Source organism: Eschrichtius robustus, chromosome 5 (genome assembly GCF_028021215.1).
Source record: "Eschrichtius robustus isolate mEscRob2 chromosome 5, mEscRob2.pri, whole genome shotgun sequence".
NCBI classification, from domain to species: Eukaryota; Metazoa; Chordata; class Mammalia; order Artiodactyla; family Eschrichtiidae; genus Eschrichtius; species Eschrichtius robustus.
This window is the reverse complement of record NC_090828.1, coordinates 82,857,636-82,873,858: the sequence shown is the minus strand read 5'-3', so window position 1 is coordinate 82,873,858 and position 16,223 is coordinate 82,857,636. Positions and strand designations below refer to the sequence as shown.

The window sequence follows — 16,223 nt, the reverse complement described above, 5'->3', positions numbered from 1 at the left end:
ACAGGCCTTCAAACATGTTACTGCTTTCCTCTGGAAGCTTTCCAAAAGGCTTTCTACCTCTTGCTTTAGCTGCAGATATTTAACTAATACAATGTTTTTAGCGAAGGGTAGCCACTCTACTTTGTATAGGAGGATTCCCTGGTGATGCTGTACTCCTATTTATATATTATAGTTGCTCCATTTAAAAAATTAACTATAGCAGTATACTTCTCTTTCATTTACCATACCTTATCATCTAATATGATGACCACTTATTTTCTGAATTGTTATTTGTACTTTCTTTGCCCATGAGTCCCAGAATACTAATATTATCTCAGATCAATTCTGGGAAGTAATTATAAGCAAAGGGATAAATTGTTACTGGGTGGAAAAAATAGAATGAATGGAGCAGTTTGGTTATAGCAACACTAACTTACATACTCCTTTTATGTGCTTTGTATTTGAAATACCTATTTGTAATGTGTTTGAGAACAGCTGTGGGTATTTCTGATATTCATGAAGAAAGATTTAAACACTCACTGGGGAAAGTAATGGATTTTGAGGAGTGGTTTCTTTGAGACGTAGCCATAATTTGCTGTATCTGGCACTTTTCAAATCCTTACCCTATAAGGAATAATCAACTGGATGAAATTAAAATACCGTTAGTAATATCCTGAAGGTCACAGAAAAATCTTAGGAGAATTAGTGAGACTGGATCAAAAAGATTTTAGATCTTTTCTCCTGATTGCTATATGTGTATATATATATATATATATATATATATATATATATATATGTGTGTGTGTGTGTGTGTGTGTGTGTGTGTGTGTGTGTAGCAATAGGAATGTTATTATGAAAACTCTTAATTCAAGTTTCTTGCTTTTTGATCACTACAGATAATTAGTAATGCTTGAGAATTCAGTTTTGGCAAGATTGAAGTTAATGTCATTTGTACGTGTCTACCGTTTCTGTCAGTTGATTCCTCAGTATACTCACTTTTTTCTGATATTTAGAAGTGAGATGTGTTATGTGCTGCTCTTTAGATAATATTATTATTGTTTATCTGTAGGATCCAGGACCACCCCCACCTTCTCCATTACTAGGTTTGAAGCCACTGCAGTTACTAGAAGTGAAAGCAAGGGGAAGATTTGGTTGTGTGTGGAAAGCCCAGTTACTCAATGAATATGTGGCTGTGAAAATATTTCCAATACAGGTATGTTTATTGCAGTTTTCTAGTCTGCATATATTTTTTAAAAGATGCAACTGGCTAGGTCATTGTAACTCAGAAACAGTCTGAAAACACAAGCCATATGTTTCATGGTGGTTCTTTGTGATACCGGGGAAAGTGGTTAGCCCTTATTATGTCCGCCTTCTCATCTGAGAAATGAATGGTACAACAGTCATGTTTGTTTAAAGTGGTGGAATTACAATACATAAGCATACAGGAGATTTTTTGCCAGTAAAAATTCTACAGAAATGCAAAGTGAAGATGAGGATTCTAATTTAAAAATATAATTCATTGTCTGAGTGGTTAACTTTTAATGTCCCATTGACATTATCAGAAAAAGCAAACAGAATAGTGAAAGAGTATAGTGTGCTTTGTTTTAGAATCGTCGTTTGGAGATATATTACCAGACTGATTCATTTTTGTTCTACTTTGAGTATTGCTGTAATCATTTCAGATTTTGTTTGGTGAATTTTCAGAGGCATTGAGTCAAGACTCCAAATAATTGGTTTACTGTTGACTTGTTTTTCTATTAAAAGGGGCCAACCTTATAAAACCCTGGTCTCATGCACCTCTGAGATATTCTTTAGTTTTGCTCCATTGGTGGTATAGATCTATGATAATTCCTTTGTTCCTGTCTTCTGCTTATACACACCTGTGGCTAATGCCGTGCATGGTATTGCGATCCTGGCTGGGTTTTTTGATGCAGGCTTCACCCCTGCACCTGTATAGTAGATGTTCCTTATAACAAAATTATTCAATTTCTTTGTCTTAATATACCTAGATTTTTGCCCTCTTACCTCCTTGAAAGCCTGTTTCTTAGAGTCTGTGAAGAAGTTTATTACTTTTTTTTTGTTGGTAGCAACGCAGATACTGTTAACTGTAGTTTAGTTCTCAAAAGAAAAGTCTTTTGGGCCAAGATTCACAAAGAAGATCAGGGTTCTTATTTCATGTGAGGAAGCTTAAAAATTAGAGAAGCGCATTTGGATGCTATTAACATAAGAGTAACAACAACAACAGTAGCTAACATTTTATTGAATGGTTCTATTGTGTCAGATAGAGGTACTTTACATATGTGAGTACTCACTACTATGTTATTATTACCATACATATAGTATAACACACAATATATGTATGATACAACAGCCCTATGAGGCACACACTACAGTCCTTGTTTTGCTGATCAGGAAGCTGAATGATTATGTCACATGCCAAAGGTTCTTCGATAGCTTGGATCCAGAGGGTTCCTAACTGTTATGCTATGGTGCCTCCCACTTTCGTTATTCTCCCATTGTGAAAAGAAACTAATCCTTTATAAGTAGACATGTAAGAGGCATGGATCACTTGCAGGCACAAGTGAATCTGTGGTGTTTCAAATTATTGTATTGCATATTTATACCCCATTGCTCTCTTATTGACTCTGCAGGGTATTCTAAACATTTTGTTAAGAAGGTTTGACATGCTGTTAGTGTTTGAAAAAATTTGTTTTCTATTTAGATGAAGTCATTCTCCCTGAATTTCATCTCTCAGAGAGATTATTCTTAATAGTAACACAGGTAATTTCACACCGTGATAAAATTACACTGTAGTACTAACTTGTATGTGGAATGTGTTGCCATTGTTAGGATTCAGAAGTGCAGTATTTCTGATCAACTTCTATGTTTACAAATTATAAACACAAAAAAGTATGTTTGAAGGAATGGGGCAGGGCAGGCATTTGGTATGTAACTGTTACCTGTTGTCAAAATTTTCTTTTATTAAAAAGCAGGACAAAACAAAACCAAAGAATCTCTTAATACTTAGCCTTTAAAAAAAATTGCCTTAGAACTTACTTGAGTAATCTCTTAGATATGGTTTATTTGCCTGTGTTCTTTGCATTCTTACTATTCTTTTTAACTCTAGGACAAACAGTCATGGCAGAATGAATATGAAGTCTATAGTTTGCCTGGAATGAAGCATGAGAACATATTACAGTTCATTGGTGCAGAAAAACGAGGCACCAGTGTTGATGTGGATCTTTGGCTAATCACAGCATTTCATGAAAAGGTAAAACGACTTTCCATTTTAACTCAGTGAAGTCAGGGTTGGCTTACTTCCTAATGTTGGCTACAAAGCCCTCACTTATTTTTCTGGGAACAGTGTGTTATTATAGTTGGTTAATATTTATAAATAAAAACCTGTTTTAAAAATGATTTATTTAATAGAAGAACAAAGATGACAACTTTTTCATCTAACCCTCTACTTAAATAATACCAGTCTTTTGTCCCTGATTTCTTGTGCTGCAATTACCTCTCTTACAAATAATTATTTTAGTATAGCCAATGCTTAGGAATTTTCATTTACCATTTACTGTCCACTTTTATTACATGAGACATTTTTTCAGCTTGAATTTTGTTTCTCAAAATTCTTTAATCAATGGCACTTAGTGACAAAACTAGGGTCAGGAAATTTATCTGATCTTTGATCAGTCACTAATTTGTAGGATAATTACCACCAAAACACACTTGCTATTTTTCCTCAACTTTTCTGCTTTCAGAGTTAGTATGAAAGTATACATTAATGAAGTAGGAAATTGTGATGTTCTTGGCAATCAGTTTCATCACTGTCAGAAAAAAGTGGCTGTTTTAATTCCCTTAATTCTTCACTAAAAGGTTGGCAGTAATCTCTAGAGGAAGATTGTTTAGGTTAGTTGTTGTTCATATGTTTTAATTTTTTGTTCTCCTAGTCCTATTTATAACATCTCTATAGTCAGTATATTTTAACTTCTAAAATATTTTCTAGAACTTTAGATTTTCAATAATCTTTTTTTTTTTTTTTTTTTTTTTGTAAATTTTGCCTTCTCAATGGGAAATTGACCGACTGTGCTTGTAGCAAACCTTTAAAGATTAATGGTATTCCTTTCAAATGTTTATTAATGTGAAATTGAACCATTCCAGAAAGATTGCGTTTTGGATATTACTCACTGAAAGGAAAGCTATGTTGCCTTCCATGACCTCTTAAAAGTAAAAAGGAAAGTCTCCATATACATATGGCTTTTGTCAAGAACATAAGTTGTTTTTTTTCCCCCTTTCTTTAGGGTTCACTATCAGACTTTCTTAAGGCTAATGTGGTCTCTTGGAATGAATTGTGTCATATTGCAGAAACCATGGCTAGAGGATTGGCATATTTACATGAGGATATACCTGGCCTAAAAGATGGCCACAAACCCGCCATATCTCACAGGTAGAGCTAAATTTATATTATTTTACCCAATAATTCAGTATTTATTATTTAAACTTTCAGTCCCCTGGGCAAAATTTATTTTTCCCCTAGTTACCTAATCATGCTATAGGAGGCATTGATTTTCACTTGTTTTTCAAATTAGCTTTGAGATTGGCCAGGAAGTATTTTGGATAATGTATACATTAACATCATTATCAAAGGTTAATTATTGACTTATGTTTCAATTTGTCTCATTTCCGAAAACACAGTTAAGAATGAAAGTGTATTTTCTTTGTCTCAAAGGAGAAATTTGTTTTACCTCAAAACATGATTTACTTCAAAGATGATTATAAATAGGTATAAGGGGATGTAATTAAGGAGAGATTTTGAGTATCTTTTTTGCTTGTGTTTTGAATGACCATGTGATCATTACCTAAGTTGAGGTGGAAGGAGGTATTATTTGAATAATTGGGCTTACTAAATTTTATTTTTCAGTGAAGAAATAGTACTTGGACCCAACAATTGTCATATCCTTAAAAGGGAAACCGTTAATTCCCTTAAACATGGGATTCAATTTGCCATTGTGTATTTAACTTCCTTGAACATGGGATCAATCTGTCATCTTATATTCAGTTTAAAGGTGGATGTTTTAAATTACCTGATTCATTTAACAAATACTTAGTTGAGTGCCATCAGGTGGTGTTTTAGGTTGCTGGGAGGCATTACTTTTATTCCAGTTCTAATGTAGATTCTGATTTTGAAAACCTTAAATGACTTCTACCTCAGAAATAGCTTCCCTTCTCACCTTCCTACATACAGTCTAACCGCCTCTTCCTGGATTTTTGCTCGCCTCACCTAGTCCTATAGGGAACTAATCCTTTGGAACCCCCAAAGGTTATTGTAAGTAGGGTCCCTAAAAATCATTTGAGTCTAAAACTGATTTTTGTAGCATTTGTGGTTGTCTCTCTGTGCGTCCTCTGTCTCACACTTGGTCTCTGTGTCTGCACACATAAATTTACCATTGCTCATGGCACCGGTGTGTTTACTGGGGTAAACAAGCTTACTGAGCTTACTGGGGGTATAGTAAACCCTAGGATGAGCTAGAAGAGGCTAATGTGTAGAGGAAGACATCTGATTGCCTTAAAATGGTTACGCTTTTTGGAACACCAGGATCCAGCTGGAGCAGTGTATGTTTGTGGTGAAAAATTTCTCTTATACGTTTGTAGAGATGCTTTTGTACAGCCAAGTTGGTGAATATAATAAGAACCATTAAAACAAGGGACGGTTTTAAAATGTAGGCCTGTGCCAATAGGCAAAAAGCTCTAATTCAGCTATTACTGAAAATTCTTTCGTTTTGGTTTTTAAATTTCAGTGTCAATGAGAGTTTCTAACTATAAACTCTGAAATATGCTTATTATCTTAAAAAACAACAATTTTATGATTGGTAGTTAGGAGTGACATAGGTAACATGTAGGCTGGACAGTATTTTTGGAATGGCAGCTCTTTATAAAACTGCTTTATGGAGAGAATTCCTTCTTATTGTCCATGTAATGGATACGACTAGGTCGACTAGGTACTCTTGTGCTTCAAGCTATCTGGAGACTTTACTTAAACTTTTCGTCCCTCTCCCCTTTTCTGTATTTCATACTTTGAAATAACTATTTTTTTAAAGCATACATAGTCTCTCCTTACTTACAGTCAAAAAATTTAAAAGATAACTTGTTTAAACTGAATTTGAATACTTTATCTTTCTATTTGCAAGGGACATCAAAAGTAAAAATGTGCTGTTGAAAAACAATCTGACAGCTTGCATTGCTGACTTTGGGTTGGCGTTAAAGTTTGAGGCTGGCAAGTCTGCAGGTGATACCCATGGACAGGTAAGGATGATAACTGTAAACTGTAAGAAAAAATAATCTTGTCCCATATTTTCTTAGATGGCATCTGGGATCAGTTGGTCTAAAATTATTGTGCTGGTTCTTAAGTTGGTATCTAATATAAAAATGACTCTCTTAAGAGTAATATGTTAAATTTGCTGAGGAAGATATTTTCACATGGTGATGAAGGACTGTTAGGACCTCAGGTGGTTTAGATCAAGCAATTCATAAAACAATTTAGATGTCATAGGATTCTATTTTTAAAACTAATCAAAAAAGAATCCAACACATTTTAATAGGCCTCATTCTTTTAGGGAGTTCTTAATACTAACTCACTAGTTTTAACTTGTTGATTCTTTCACTGTCTTAGGAGGAATGGAGGAATAATCAGTCACTCTTCATGTTATGATGCACTAAGATCTAGTGCCTGTTTTTCCAGACAGCAATGATAGTTTCTTGCTTCTTGGTCTCTGTTGCTTCTTTAACTCTTTAATCAACTTTATAGCTTTTCTCTGAATTCTCTCCAGAGTTCCGAGCACTTGTAAGGCCCTGAGCAAGGAGTTTAACTCTACTAACCAAGGTCTGCACGGAGACCTCAGCAATGGGAGCCTTTAAGGAAGCCAAAGAGGAAAAGAACATTATCCATACGTTTTATTCTCAGAAACTGAGGCTCTAAGAAAGGTGTTTTCAAACCAGTTTGACCTGAAAGGTGATATTTCCTTACAAAGCCAAATGATTTTGCACAGTCATTACTTCACCTTTCAAATCAGGCAAATTATTTGATCATCTGATTCTCAACTTTCTTTTTGCCCAGTGTGTCCTACTGACCTCCAAGAACATAGCACAACAAATTTTGGCAACATTGACTAATGATTTAAGAATTTAGCCAGCAGTCATAGTTCTAGAAAAGTTGACAACACATGTATTTGGGAAGGAAGGCAGTTTTGTGGAGAATGTAACTGAGATGGGAGATTGTGCAGGAAGCCTAGGACCAGGCTTCTGAGCTGATTGTCTGATTACCTTAAGACTAAATTTTGGGAAGAGTTTAATCCTTTGGTACCTTATAAACCTCCCCCCTTTGTAAGAAAAGAATTTGGGGATTCATTCATATCTTTTTTTTTTTCAAGTTTTTTTTTTTTTAATAGATCCTTATTGGAGTATAATTGCTTCACTGTACTGTGTTAGTTTCTGTTGTACACCAAAGTGAATCAGCCATGTGCATACCTATGTCCCCATATACCCTCCCTCTTGAGCCTCCCTCGCAGCCTCCCTATCCCACCCCTCTAGGTCATGGCAAAGCACCAGATGAATCTCCCTTCATTCATTATCTTTTAATGCCCTCATGATTGGCTTACATGATGAGGGTAAAAATAACTAATAATACATAATAATTACATATATATATATATGTATTGAATACATATATATGAATAATAATGAATAATACATGATTGATTCCTTGACTTTAGATTTCATGGACCAGAAAGTTTCAAAATGCTTATTATTGCATATTTTATATATTGCAAAGAACACTGGAAAAAAAATAACATTTTTCTCTAATATCATCATCAATTTATAAAAGAGAGGACATTTTATACTGAAAAGGAAGATGTCATCATTTCGTAAGAAAAGAAGTACTTTGGAAGGCATACATTTATCTTCAGGAGAAAAGTAAATTTTTGGGAAAAGCTTGCTTACAGTACAATTAAAATAGTTATTTAAAGTAGCAAAAAAGGCAAAGCTCCCTTTTTACCCTTTCTTTAAAGTGTTCTCCTTATTAAATGAACTAAAAACTTCGGGTTTTTGAACTTCAGGGTCTTAGTGATCTATCCTTATTTTTTCTTAAACATCTCTTTATATGTATATTTGCAGATAATTGCCCAACTTCTAGTCTATAGATGATAGTCACTTAACAATGGAGCTTTTGGAAATACCAGTATCTGGGCCACTCCCTAGACCTATTAAACTCAAGTGGATTAATCTAACCACCTATCTCACAGAAATTATTTAAGTGTTCATATATGAATCTTGTCAAGCACCAACCAAAGTTAGCTGTGCTAGCTTAGTAACCATATTTACATTACTAAGAAATACCAGATTGTTAGGGACAGATATCAATAAAGAATTTAAGACAGAATTCATGAAGAAACAAATACATAGATTTTGTGGAAACAGAACTTTAAAAAGTTTATCCATCCTTTACTTGGCTAATTCGTTTTATGTTTTGTATTGTTTATTAGGTGTTTTTTTTTTTTTTGTACACAGAAATCCTCAAAAGGAGTATTTTTTTTAAAAAGATACATTTCAAACAATGTACAGTTGAAAAGTATACAGCCTTTTTTCTCTGTTCCATCCTCTCTGCAAATAACCATTGTTCAGTTTCTTGTGATTACTTCCAGAAGGGGGAAAAAGTCGAAGCCTAGACCAGCATAATGTCTGTTGATATATCTATTAAGTGTATCCAGAAGGGATCTTAGTATATATACTGCTTTGTTCTTTGCTGTTTTCATCTTACAGTATTTTTAGAAATCTTTCCATATTTGTCCTTATAGATTTACCTCATGTTTTTTTTAAGAGCTGCATAGTACTCTTACTTATTTAAGCAGTCCCTACTGATGGTTGCATCCACTGTTTCCAGGGTCTTGGCTGTTGTATTACTTGAAATGGAATAAAATTCTGGTAGTCATAATTTAGTTATCTTACCTGATATTAGAGCACACTTGGTTTTGATTCTCTTTACAAAATCATAAAATGTTAGTTCACAAAGTTAGTAAGTGCTGCTTGCTTTCAACATCTTTTTCAGGTTGGTACCCGAAGGTATATGGCTCCAGAGGTATTAGAGGGTGCTATAAACTTCCAAAGGGATGCATTTTTGAGGATAGATATGTACGCCATGGGATTAGTCCTGTGGGAACTGGCTTCTCGCTGTACTGCTGCAGATGGTAAGGGAACATATATTTTTTTAAAAGACATATACATATATATGTATACCTGTACCTACTACACATGTATGAAAAGGGTTGATTACTCTCTAAGGTAATATTTTAAAGTACAATTTTTTTTAAATAGACTCCAAGAGGTGGTAGCATAAAGAAAATTCAGGAGGCAGGGGATGGGGAGGGCGGGAGAGGAAAGGTACTGATACGTATTGATCCATTACCATTGCCAGATGTTTTGCTGGGCACTTTACATACCTTTAGCTTATTTCCTAAAACAACTTTGGAGGTAATTATCACCTCAGTTGTGAGGAATTTGACGCTCAAATTTTAACTAGAAATTAAGTAGCTTGTCTGTTTTAGTTGCAGAGTGATAAGTGGTGAAATCAAGATTTGAAACTCTGATCCAGATTCAGGGAGAGGGCTGCTACTTTGGTTAGATCACGAGGGTCCTGAGACACCTAAGAGTTAAAGTCAACTCTTGGGTGAGAGGAGGTGCATATAGAGTCGGGGGATTTTGACTCCCAGGATACTCAGGCTGTCTGTTCAGCCCTCCCGTGATGGATTGAGTTACCATTCTATCCTCCATGACCCAGAACTGAGCGTGTGTTATACCACAAGTTAGATTCTGCCTCCTTAAAGCTTTGTAAGTCTGATCTGATGTAGACATTATTGTGAACATAAGTTACACTCCCTAGCACATCACCTTGGTTCTAAGGGATTCCTAGTTCTTGTTCTTGAAGTCCTTTTCAAGTCCTAAAAATATTTACATTGACTGACTCATTATAAACCTGCATATTATATTCCTCGTGTGACAGAATGATAGCGTTGTAGGTATTGTCTTTAGTGCTCCTCAGAAGGTCTCTACTCTCTCCAATTATACTACACTTTTTTGGATATGAGAATATAAGGCAAATTTCCTGACTATTAAACTCCCAAACCAAGTAAATTAGTTTGATCTTTTTAAATTTTAATTTATAAAAGGTATAACCATCTTAACCTATGTTTATAAGAATATTTTCTGAGTACTGTAATAGTTTCTCAGTGTAGGACAGACTACCTCTGGTATATGAAACTTGATTTGGGATACTCTGCTTTTAAAGGGAATTTAGTGGAAAGTGCTCAGGAATGGACAGCCATTCATTCTTCCAAAATTGGCATGGGAATGGATCCAGGACCTAAGAAAGGTTGAAGCAATTTGGATATAATTTTAGCTTAGACGTCTATAGGTAGAAGAGTAAGCTGTTCAGTGTGTTTTGGCTCAAAGTGGAAGAAAAAATGCATTTACCATGTGCATTTATGGAGGCACAAGTAGGTTAGATGGCAGATGTTACAGGAAAATATATTTCTTAAGAATTTCATTAATATGAACTCTCCAAAGCAAGCCAATTGGATGTAGTGTGATGGGGGATACACAAGTAATATACAGTTTAGTTAAGGTGATAAAATGTGTCCTGGACAATTAACTCCAGAGTAAGGTAAGTATGACTTGTCTACATAGGTAAATGTTTTTGGATGAATGTTAATACCTGAGAAATGTTAAGGGAGTGTTATGGGAGTTTAGAGGTGTGAGGACTTGCTTTGTTTGTGGGGAGGAGAGGTTATCAGGGAAGTTTTTATGGAAAAAGAATAGGATAGATGCTTACATTTCTTAAATGCCTTGCACGTGCTATGAAATACTCAATTGCGGAGTCAGGCATTTCTGATTCAAGTCAGAAATTGAAGCAGAGGGGACAGTATGAACACTGCTAACGTAAGTGCTTTTCAATTTTTTTGATGGCTAATTGTTGATGGTTCAGTTCAGTGATTCTCAAACTTTAATGTGCAAACCAAACTCCTGGGAATCTTGTTAAAATTCAGATTTTGACTCAGTAGGTCTGAGGTGGGGCCTGATACTTACATTTCTTACAAGCTACCCATCAGTGCCAGTGCTGCTGACCTGTGGACCGCACTTTGAGTAGCAAGGGTTAAACAAGACACCTTAGAATGTCAGTACTCTAAGTGATTGGAAATGCTTCAGCAGAGACTGACTATCCAGCCATCAAGGATTCTTATATTTAGACAGGGTTGAGTTAGATGGCCTCCTTCTTGATCAGCTGTTGATAACTTATATTCTATGCAGGAGTATTTGGTGTGTTTTGAGAACTTGTACAAGGTTTATGTCTATATACAGACACATCTGGTCACTGAAATTGCTCATTAGTGACCAATTTCTGTCAAGGGGAGACAGTTTAGTGATTGAAAGCACAGACTTTAGAGTCACTGAGGTGGATTCAAATTCCACCTCTATTACTTAACAGCTGTATGCCCTTGTGCAGATTATGGAACTTTTTTTTGAGCTGCTTTCTTATCTGTAAAATAGGGTAATGCCACCTTCACTCTGTGAAGATAAAATGGAAGCAAATAATATAAAGTTCCTGGTCAGCATAAGTGCTCATCAATTATTAGTTATTATGAACTCCTAACTGAATTTCCATATTTGAGTAGGCCTAAGAAAAAAAGGAGCATGTTGTAGAATAAATCTTGCTTGTCTGTGAAGGCACGTTCTGACTTGTTGGGAACCCTTTTTGTAGAGTACATTTGTGATTTTTAAAAAACAATATTTGGCAGCTCTTGTGAGGGCAGAGAAGAGGTGTGACTCCAGGGTACCTAATTCCTCATGTAGAGTGTGTAGGGGGTTTGGGCATGTCAGAATAAAAGATGGTTATAGCAGACTGAACCCAAAATCTTCAGAGATGAAAGCACTACTGTTTACAGTCTGATCTGAATTGCAAGAGGAGTGGGTACCTTAAAGAGCTATTATGTCCTTAATATGCAGAGATCCATGGTTCCCTATGTGCTATATACAAACAGAGATAGGCATTCCTTATAGAACAGGTAAGAAAGCTCCTTTCACAGTCCTTAGCAGAGTTAACACGCCAAATTACAGACTTTTTGAGTTCCTCTAGTTTGCGTCACACTGCGGTATAAGTACAGTTGAGCGTTTGTTTCTCTCCTGTCACTATAGCATATGACAGTTGGGAAAAGGTGATACAGAGTGTGTTTTAGAAAGCTTGTTCCAGTTTGGAAGTTAGGAAGATTTGAATTAAAATGATTTTTCCCCTTTTTTTTACATTTCAGGACCTGTAGATGAGTACATGTTGCCATTTGAGGAGGAAATTGGCCAGCATCCCTCTCTTGAAGACATGCAGGAAGTTGTTGTGCATAAAAAAAAGAGGCCTGTTCTAAGAGATTATTGGCAGAAACATGCTGTAAGTTACATAGTTAGCTTTGCACTTGAATTTCCAATAAAAAATGTTTTTCAGAGGAAGGATTGATATCTCTGCACATTTCTCTTTTTTTCTGAGGTGGTGGTCTTCATACAGGATATTCTGAACTTGAGTTCTAGAAACAACAGAATTAAGGCTATGTACACTGGTGAGGGAGATGGTGAGGTCAGAGCCTTGGGGAGCTCAGCTCTGTGGTCTTGTGCAGATGAGTGTGCCCCCTGTTTGGAGATCTTCCCAGGGGAGGAATGCCTGGCTCGGAGCCTGTGGCTAGTCGGGTAACCTTGCTGATCACCACCTTCCCAGGTCATTTAAGAAAGTGAAGCGGCCAGTTTTCACCTCTCCATGACAGTTTTTGCATTTTGATTTGGGACTGGATGATTTTCACGTTCTTAAGAACTTAAGAGACTAAGTAGGTGAAGGCTGGAACAAAACTGCCCTGGTTATTTTGGTCTAGATATAACTAGAAACATGGATAAAGCCAGGTAGAAAAATCCTTAAGGTTGGCTTTCTAACCTTTTTTCCTACTTCAACTGCAAGGTAGAAATGCTGATATTAACTAAGAAAACAAAAATTGGTAAACTTCTTAAAGCCTTGGTTTTGAATCCAATTCAAAGGTTAGCATTTAAATTACCTGGTTTATGAACAATGGTCAGGGATTTTTGGAATTAAAAAAACGGTGCTCTGTGAAGACCTAGATGGGTAGGATTGGGTCGGGGAGAGGGAGGTCCAAGAGGGAGGGGATATATGTATACATAGAGCTGATTCACTTCACTGTGCAGCAGAAACTAACATGACATTGTAAAGCAATTATACTCCAATAAAAAAAAAGACAAAAATCACCTGCTGTGATAGTCCCAGTGCTCAGAAAAAATACTGATTTCTCTCAGTGCTTTTCTCCATGTGTCTGTGTATAACAGATACTCAAAAGTGAATGTTGACAAATATCAAACTTGGCTAATCTTGAAACTTTCCTTAACCCACAAAAATAGCAATTTCTTTGTGCGAGTTTTAGTCTATTTCCTAATAGAAAACAAAAACTGATGTGGTGTTTGAATGTGTTTTTCCTTTTTAGGGAATGGCAATGCTCTGTGAAACGATAGAAGAATGTTGGGATCACGATGCAGAAGCCAGGTTATCAGCTGGATGTGTAGGTGAAAGAATTACTCAGATGCAAAGACTAACAAATATCATTACCACAGAGGACATTGTAACAGTGGTCACGATGGTGACAAATGTTGACTTTCCTCCCAAAGAATCTAGTCTATGATGGTTGCACCATGTGTACACACTGAGAAATGGGACTCTGAACTGGAGCTGCTAACGAAACTGCTTACAGTTTATTTTCTGTGTGAAATGAGCAGGATGTCTCCTGGACATCTCAGAAAGAAGACCCTCGTTTCAAAAGGTGGCTCTGGGAGACTTAATGGCATTGCCTGTAGCAGAGACATGAAGGACATGAGACTAAGAGAAAAGTTGCAAACTCTAAAAAAAAGAAACTTTTGAAGAAGTGTACATGAAGAATGTGGCCCTCTCCAAATTCAAGGATCTTTTTGGACCTGGCTAATCAAGTGTTTGAAAACTGACATCAGATTTCTTAATGTCTGTCCGAAGACACTAATTCCTTAAATGAACTACTGCTATTTTTTTTTAAAATCAAAAACTTTTCATTTCAGATTTTAAAAAGGGTAACTTGTTTTTATTGCATTTGCTGTTGTGTTTCTATAAATGACTATTGTAATGCCAATATGACACAGCTTGTGAATGTTTAGTGTGCTGCTGTTCTGTGTACATAAACAAAGTCATCTAAGTGGGGTACAGTAAAGAGGCTTCCAAGCATTACTTTAACCTCCCTCAACAAGGTATACCTCAGTTCCACGGTTGCTAAATTATAAAATTGAAAACACTAACAAAATTTGAATAATAAATTGACCCGTTTTGTAACAAGGTATTACAAATTCACTGTGTTATTTAAGAAAAAAGGTAAGCTATGCTTAGTGCCAACAGTAAGTGGCCATTTGTAAAGCAGTGTTTTAGCTTTTCTTGTGCTAGCTTGTGATTTAAGGAAAAAAAAAGTGCTGTTTTTTGAAATGAAAAAATGGTGTCTTTCCCCTCTTTCTCCCATGTTTTAAAGCTTCATCTTATATCCAGTTCCCAAAATATTGCATACTTACCTACATATTTTTCTAGGTGTGCTGTGCTTGGGGACTATTTGAAAATTTAAAGCATGATTTAAATTTTTTAAAGTGAGCTGTAACACTGGAAAGCTCTTCATTATTTTTAATTCTTTTAAAATAGATTTTTTTTTTTCCTATTTATATATGTAAAATTGTAGTGTATTTCTTTTCACCAAACAGTGTGTGGGACATTCTTTATCACTGTTTTAGGATCACCTCAGGAAGTGTCATTACCCAGAATTCCTCACTCTCTGCTTTGAGACTTGTAACTTTATCACTATATTTCTGCTTGGTGCCATCTTGTCAGAGTAATATTTGATGTCTGTGATATGTCAAGAATTATCCTAGGATAGAGATTTAAGTTTTTAAGCACAGATTTCAGATGTTACTGCTTTAAAACAAATCAGGGATAACAAGTTAAACTTATAACTTAAAATATGCAATGACATTTAGAGGTAACCAATGTTGATATAGGTAACATAGCTTAGCCTCCTCCCACGAATTGCTTTTACAACTAACCCTGATATTAGTTTAGGATAGTTCATGCCTTATCTTTGATAAGAAAATGGAATTGACGGTAGGTAGGTGCCAAAGTGCTTTTCAAAACAATATTACATTAGAATATAATTGGATTCTTTCTCAAATTTATAGGCCAAAGTAAAACATTAATTTCCTGAATTTCTGGATTACTGATGACCAACAAATAGCCAGTATTATGCTATGTACTTCTTTTGTCAGGTCATTTTAAAACCCATACATTAATTTTATAAAAGAATTTTTTACGTGTCACTATCAGGAGCTCACTGTGAATGTGTTGTCTTCAAATGGCTATTTAACCACACAGTACACTACATTTTACATAAAACATGCACTTAATCTCTGGGAATAATAAATTATATTATTTATAAATAATACATAGGTCAACAGACTCCTTAAGCAGGGAGGGAAAGAAGAGTAACAGCATTGTTGTCTGTGTGCCACACACCATACAGAACTTTGTGCTCTTGGCCACATAATGTACCCAAGGCTTTGTGGTATTTCTAAGAATTCCCATTTCAATGCTGAGTTCACCTTTATTTCAAAAAGTACTTGGTTTGGTTTTGCTTCCACTTGGAAACTGATTAAGAAGGGAAGATGGTGAGAATGTTCATACAGGAAAGCTGTTGGTCTCCTAAAGGCTAATTTCTACCTGTTGTGAACAGTCCTGTTTTTAACAGTTAAAAAAAAAATCAAACCAAAAGAAAACAAAAGGGAATATTATGATGAATGTTTGGCTTATGTGAATCTTAGAGATAAATTTTATAAGACCACTTATTCACAAAATAAAGTTTTCTCTTCATGTTAGAAAAAATTTTTAGAAATCCTGGGTATTGTACTTAACTCTAGCTAACCAATTTTAAAACCTGTATCCTTTTGAGAATTACATTGACAGAAAAATACTTTTTATAAGCAGTAAAGTAAGAATGTTCCAGTGACTACCTGTCCTGATACCTAGTCTTGTTAAAACTTTCTTTTGCAGGGCATTTTCACGTTTGGTTTACAGTCAGTGTAAGTGGGCAAGTTAA

The 16,223-nt window shown here is 35.4% G+C and overlaps 1 protein-coding gene across 1 annotated transcript in view; it reads left to right on the top strand.

Annotated features, from left to right (window-relative positions):
- ACVR2A (activin A receptor type 2A) overlaps positions 1-14,428 on the top strand; it is an 83,308-nt gene extending 68,880 nt beyond the window's left edge. Inside the window, exons 5-11 of the mRNA XM_068545162.1 lie at positions 1,049-1,192; positions 3,107-3,250; positions 4,281-4,426; positions 6,168-6,282; positions 9,083-9,221; positions 12,336-12,466; positions 13,557-14,428. Coding sequence (XP_068401263.1) covers positions 1,049-1,192; positions 3,107-3,250; positions 4,281-4,426; positions 6,168-6,282; positions 9,083-9,221; positions 12,336-12,466; positions 13,557-13,751 — 1,014 coding nt within the window. The 3' untranslated portion in view covers positions 13,752-14,428. The remainder of the gene's footprint in view (positions 1-1,048; positions 1,193-3,106; positions 3,251-4,280; positions 4,427-6,167; positions 6,283-9,082; positions 9,222-12,335; positions 12,467-13,556) is intronic.
- The last annotated feature ends 1,795 nt before the right edge of the window (positions 14,429-16,223 follow it).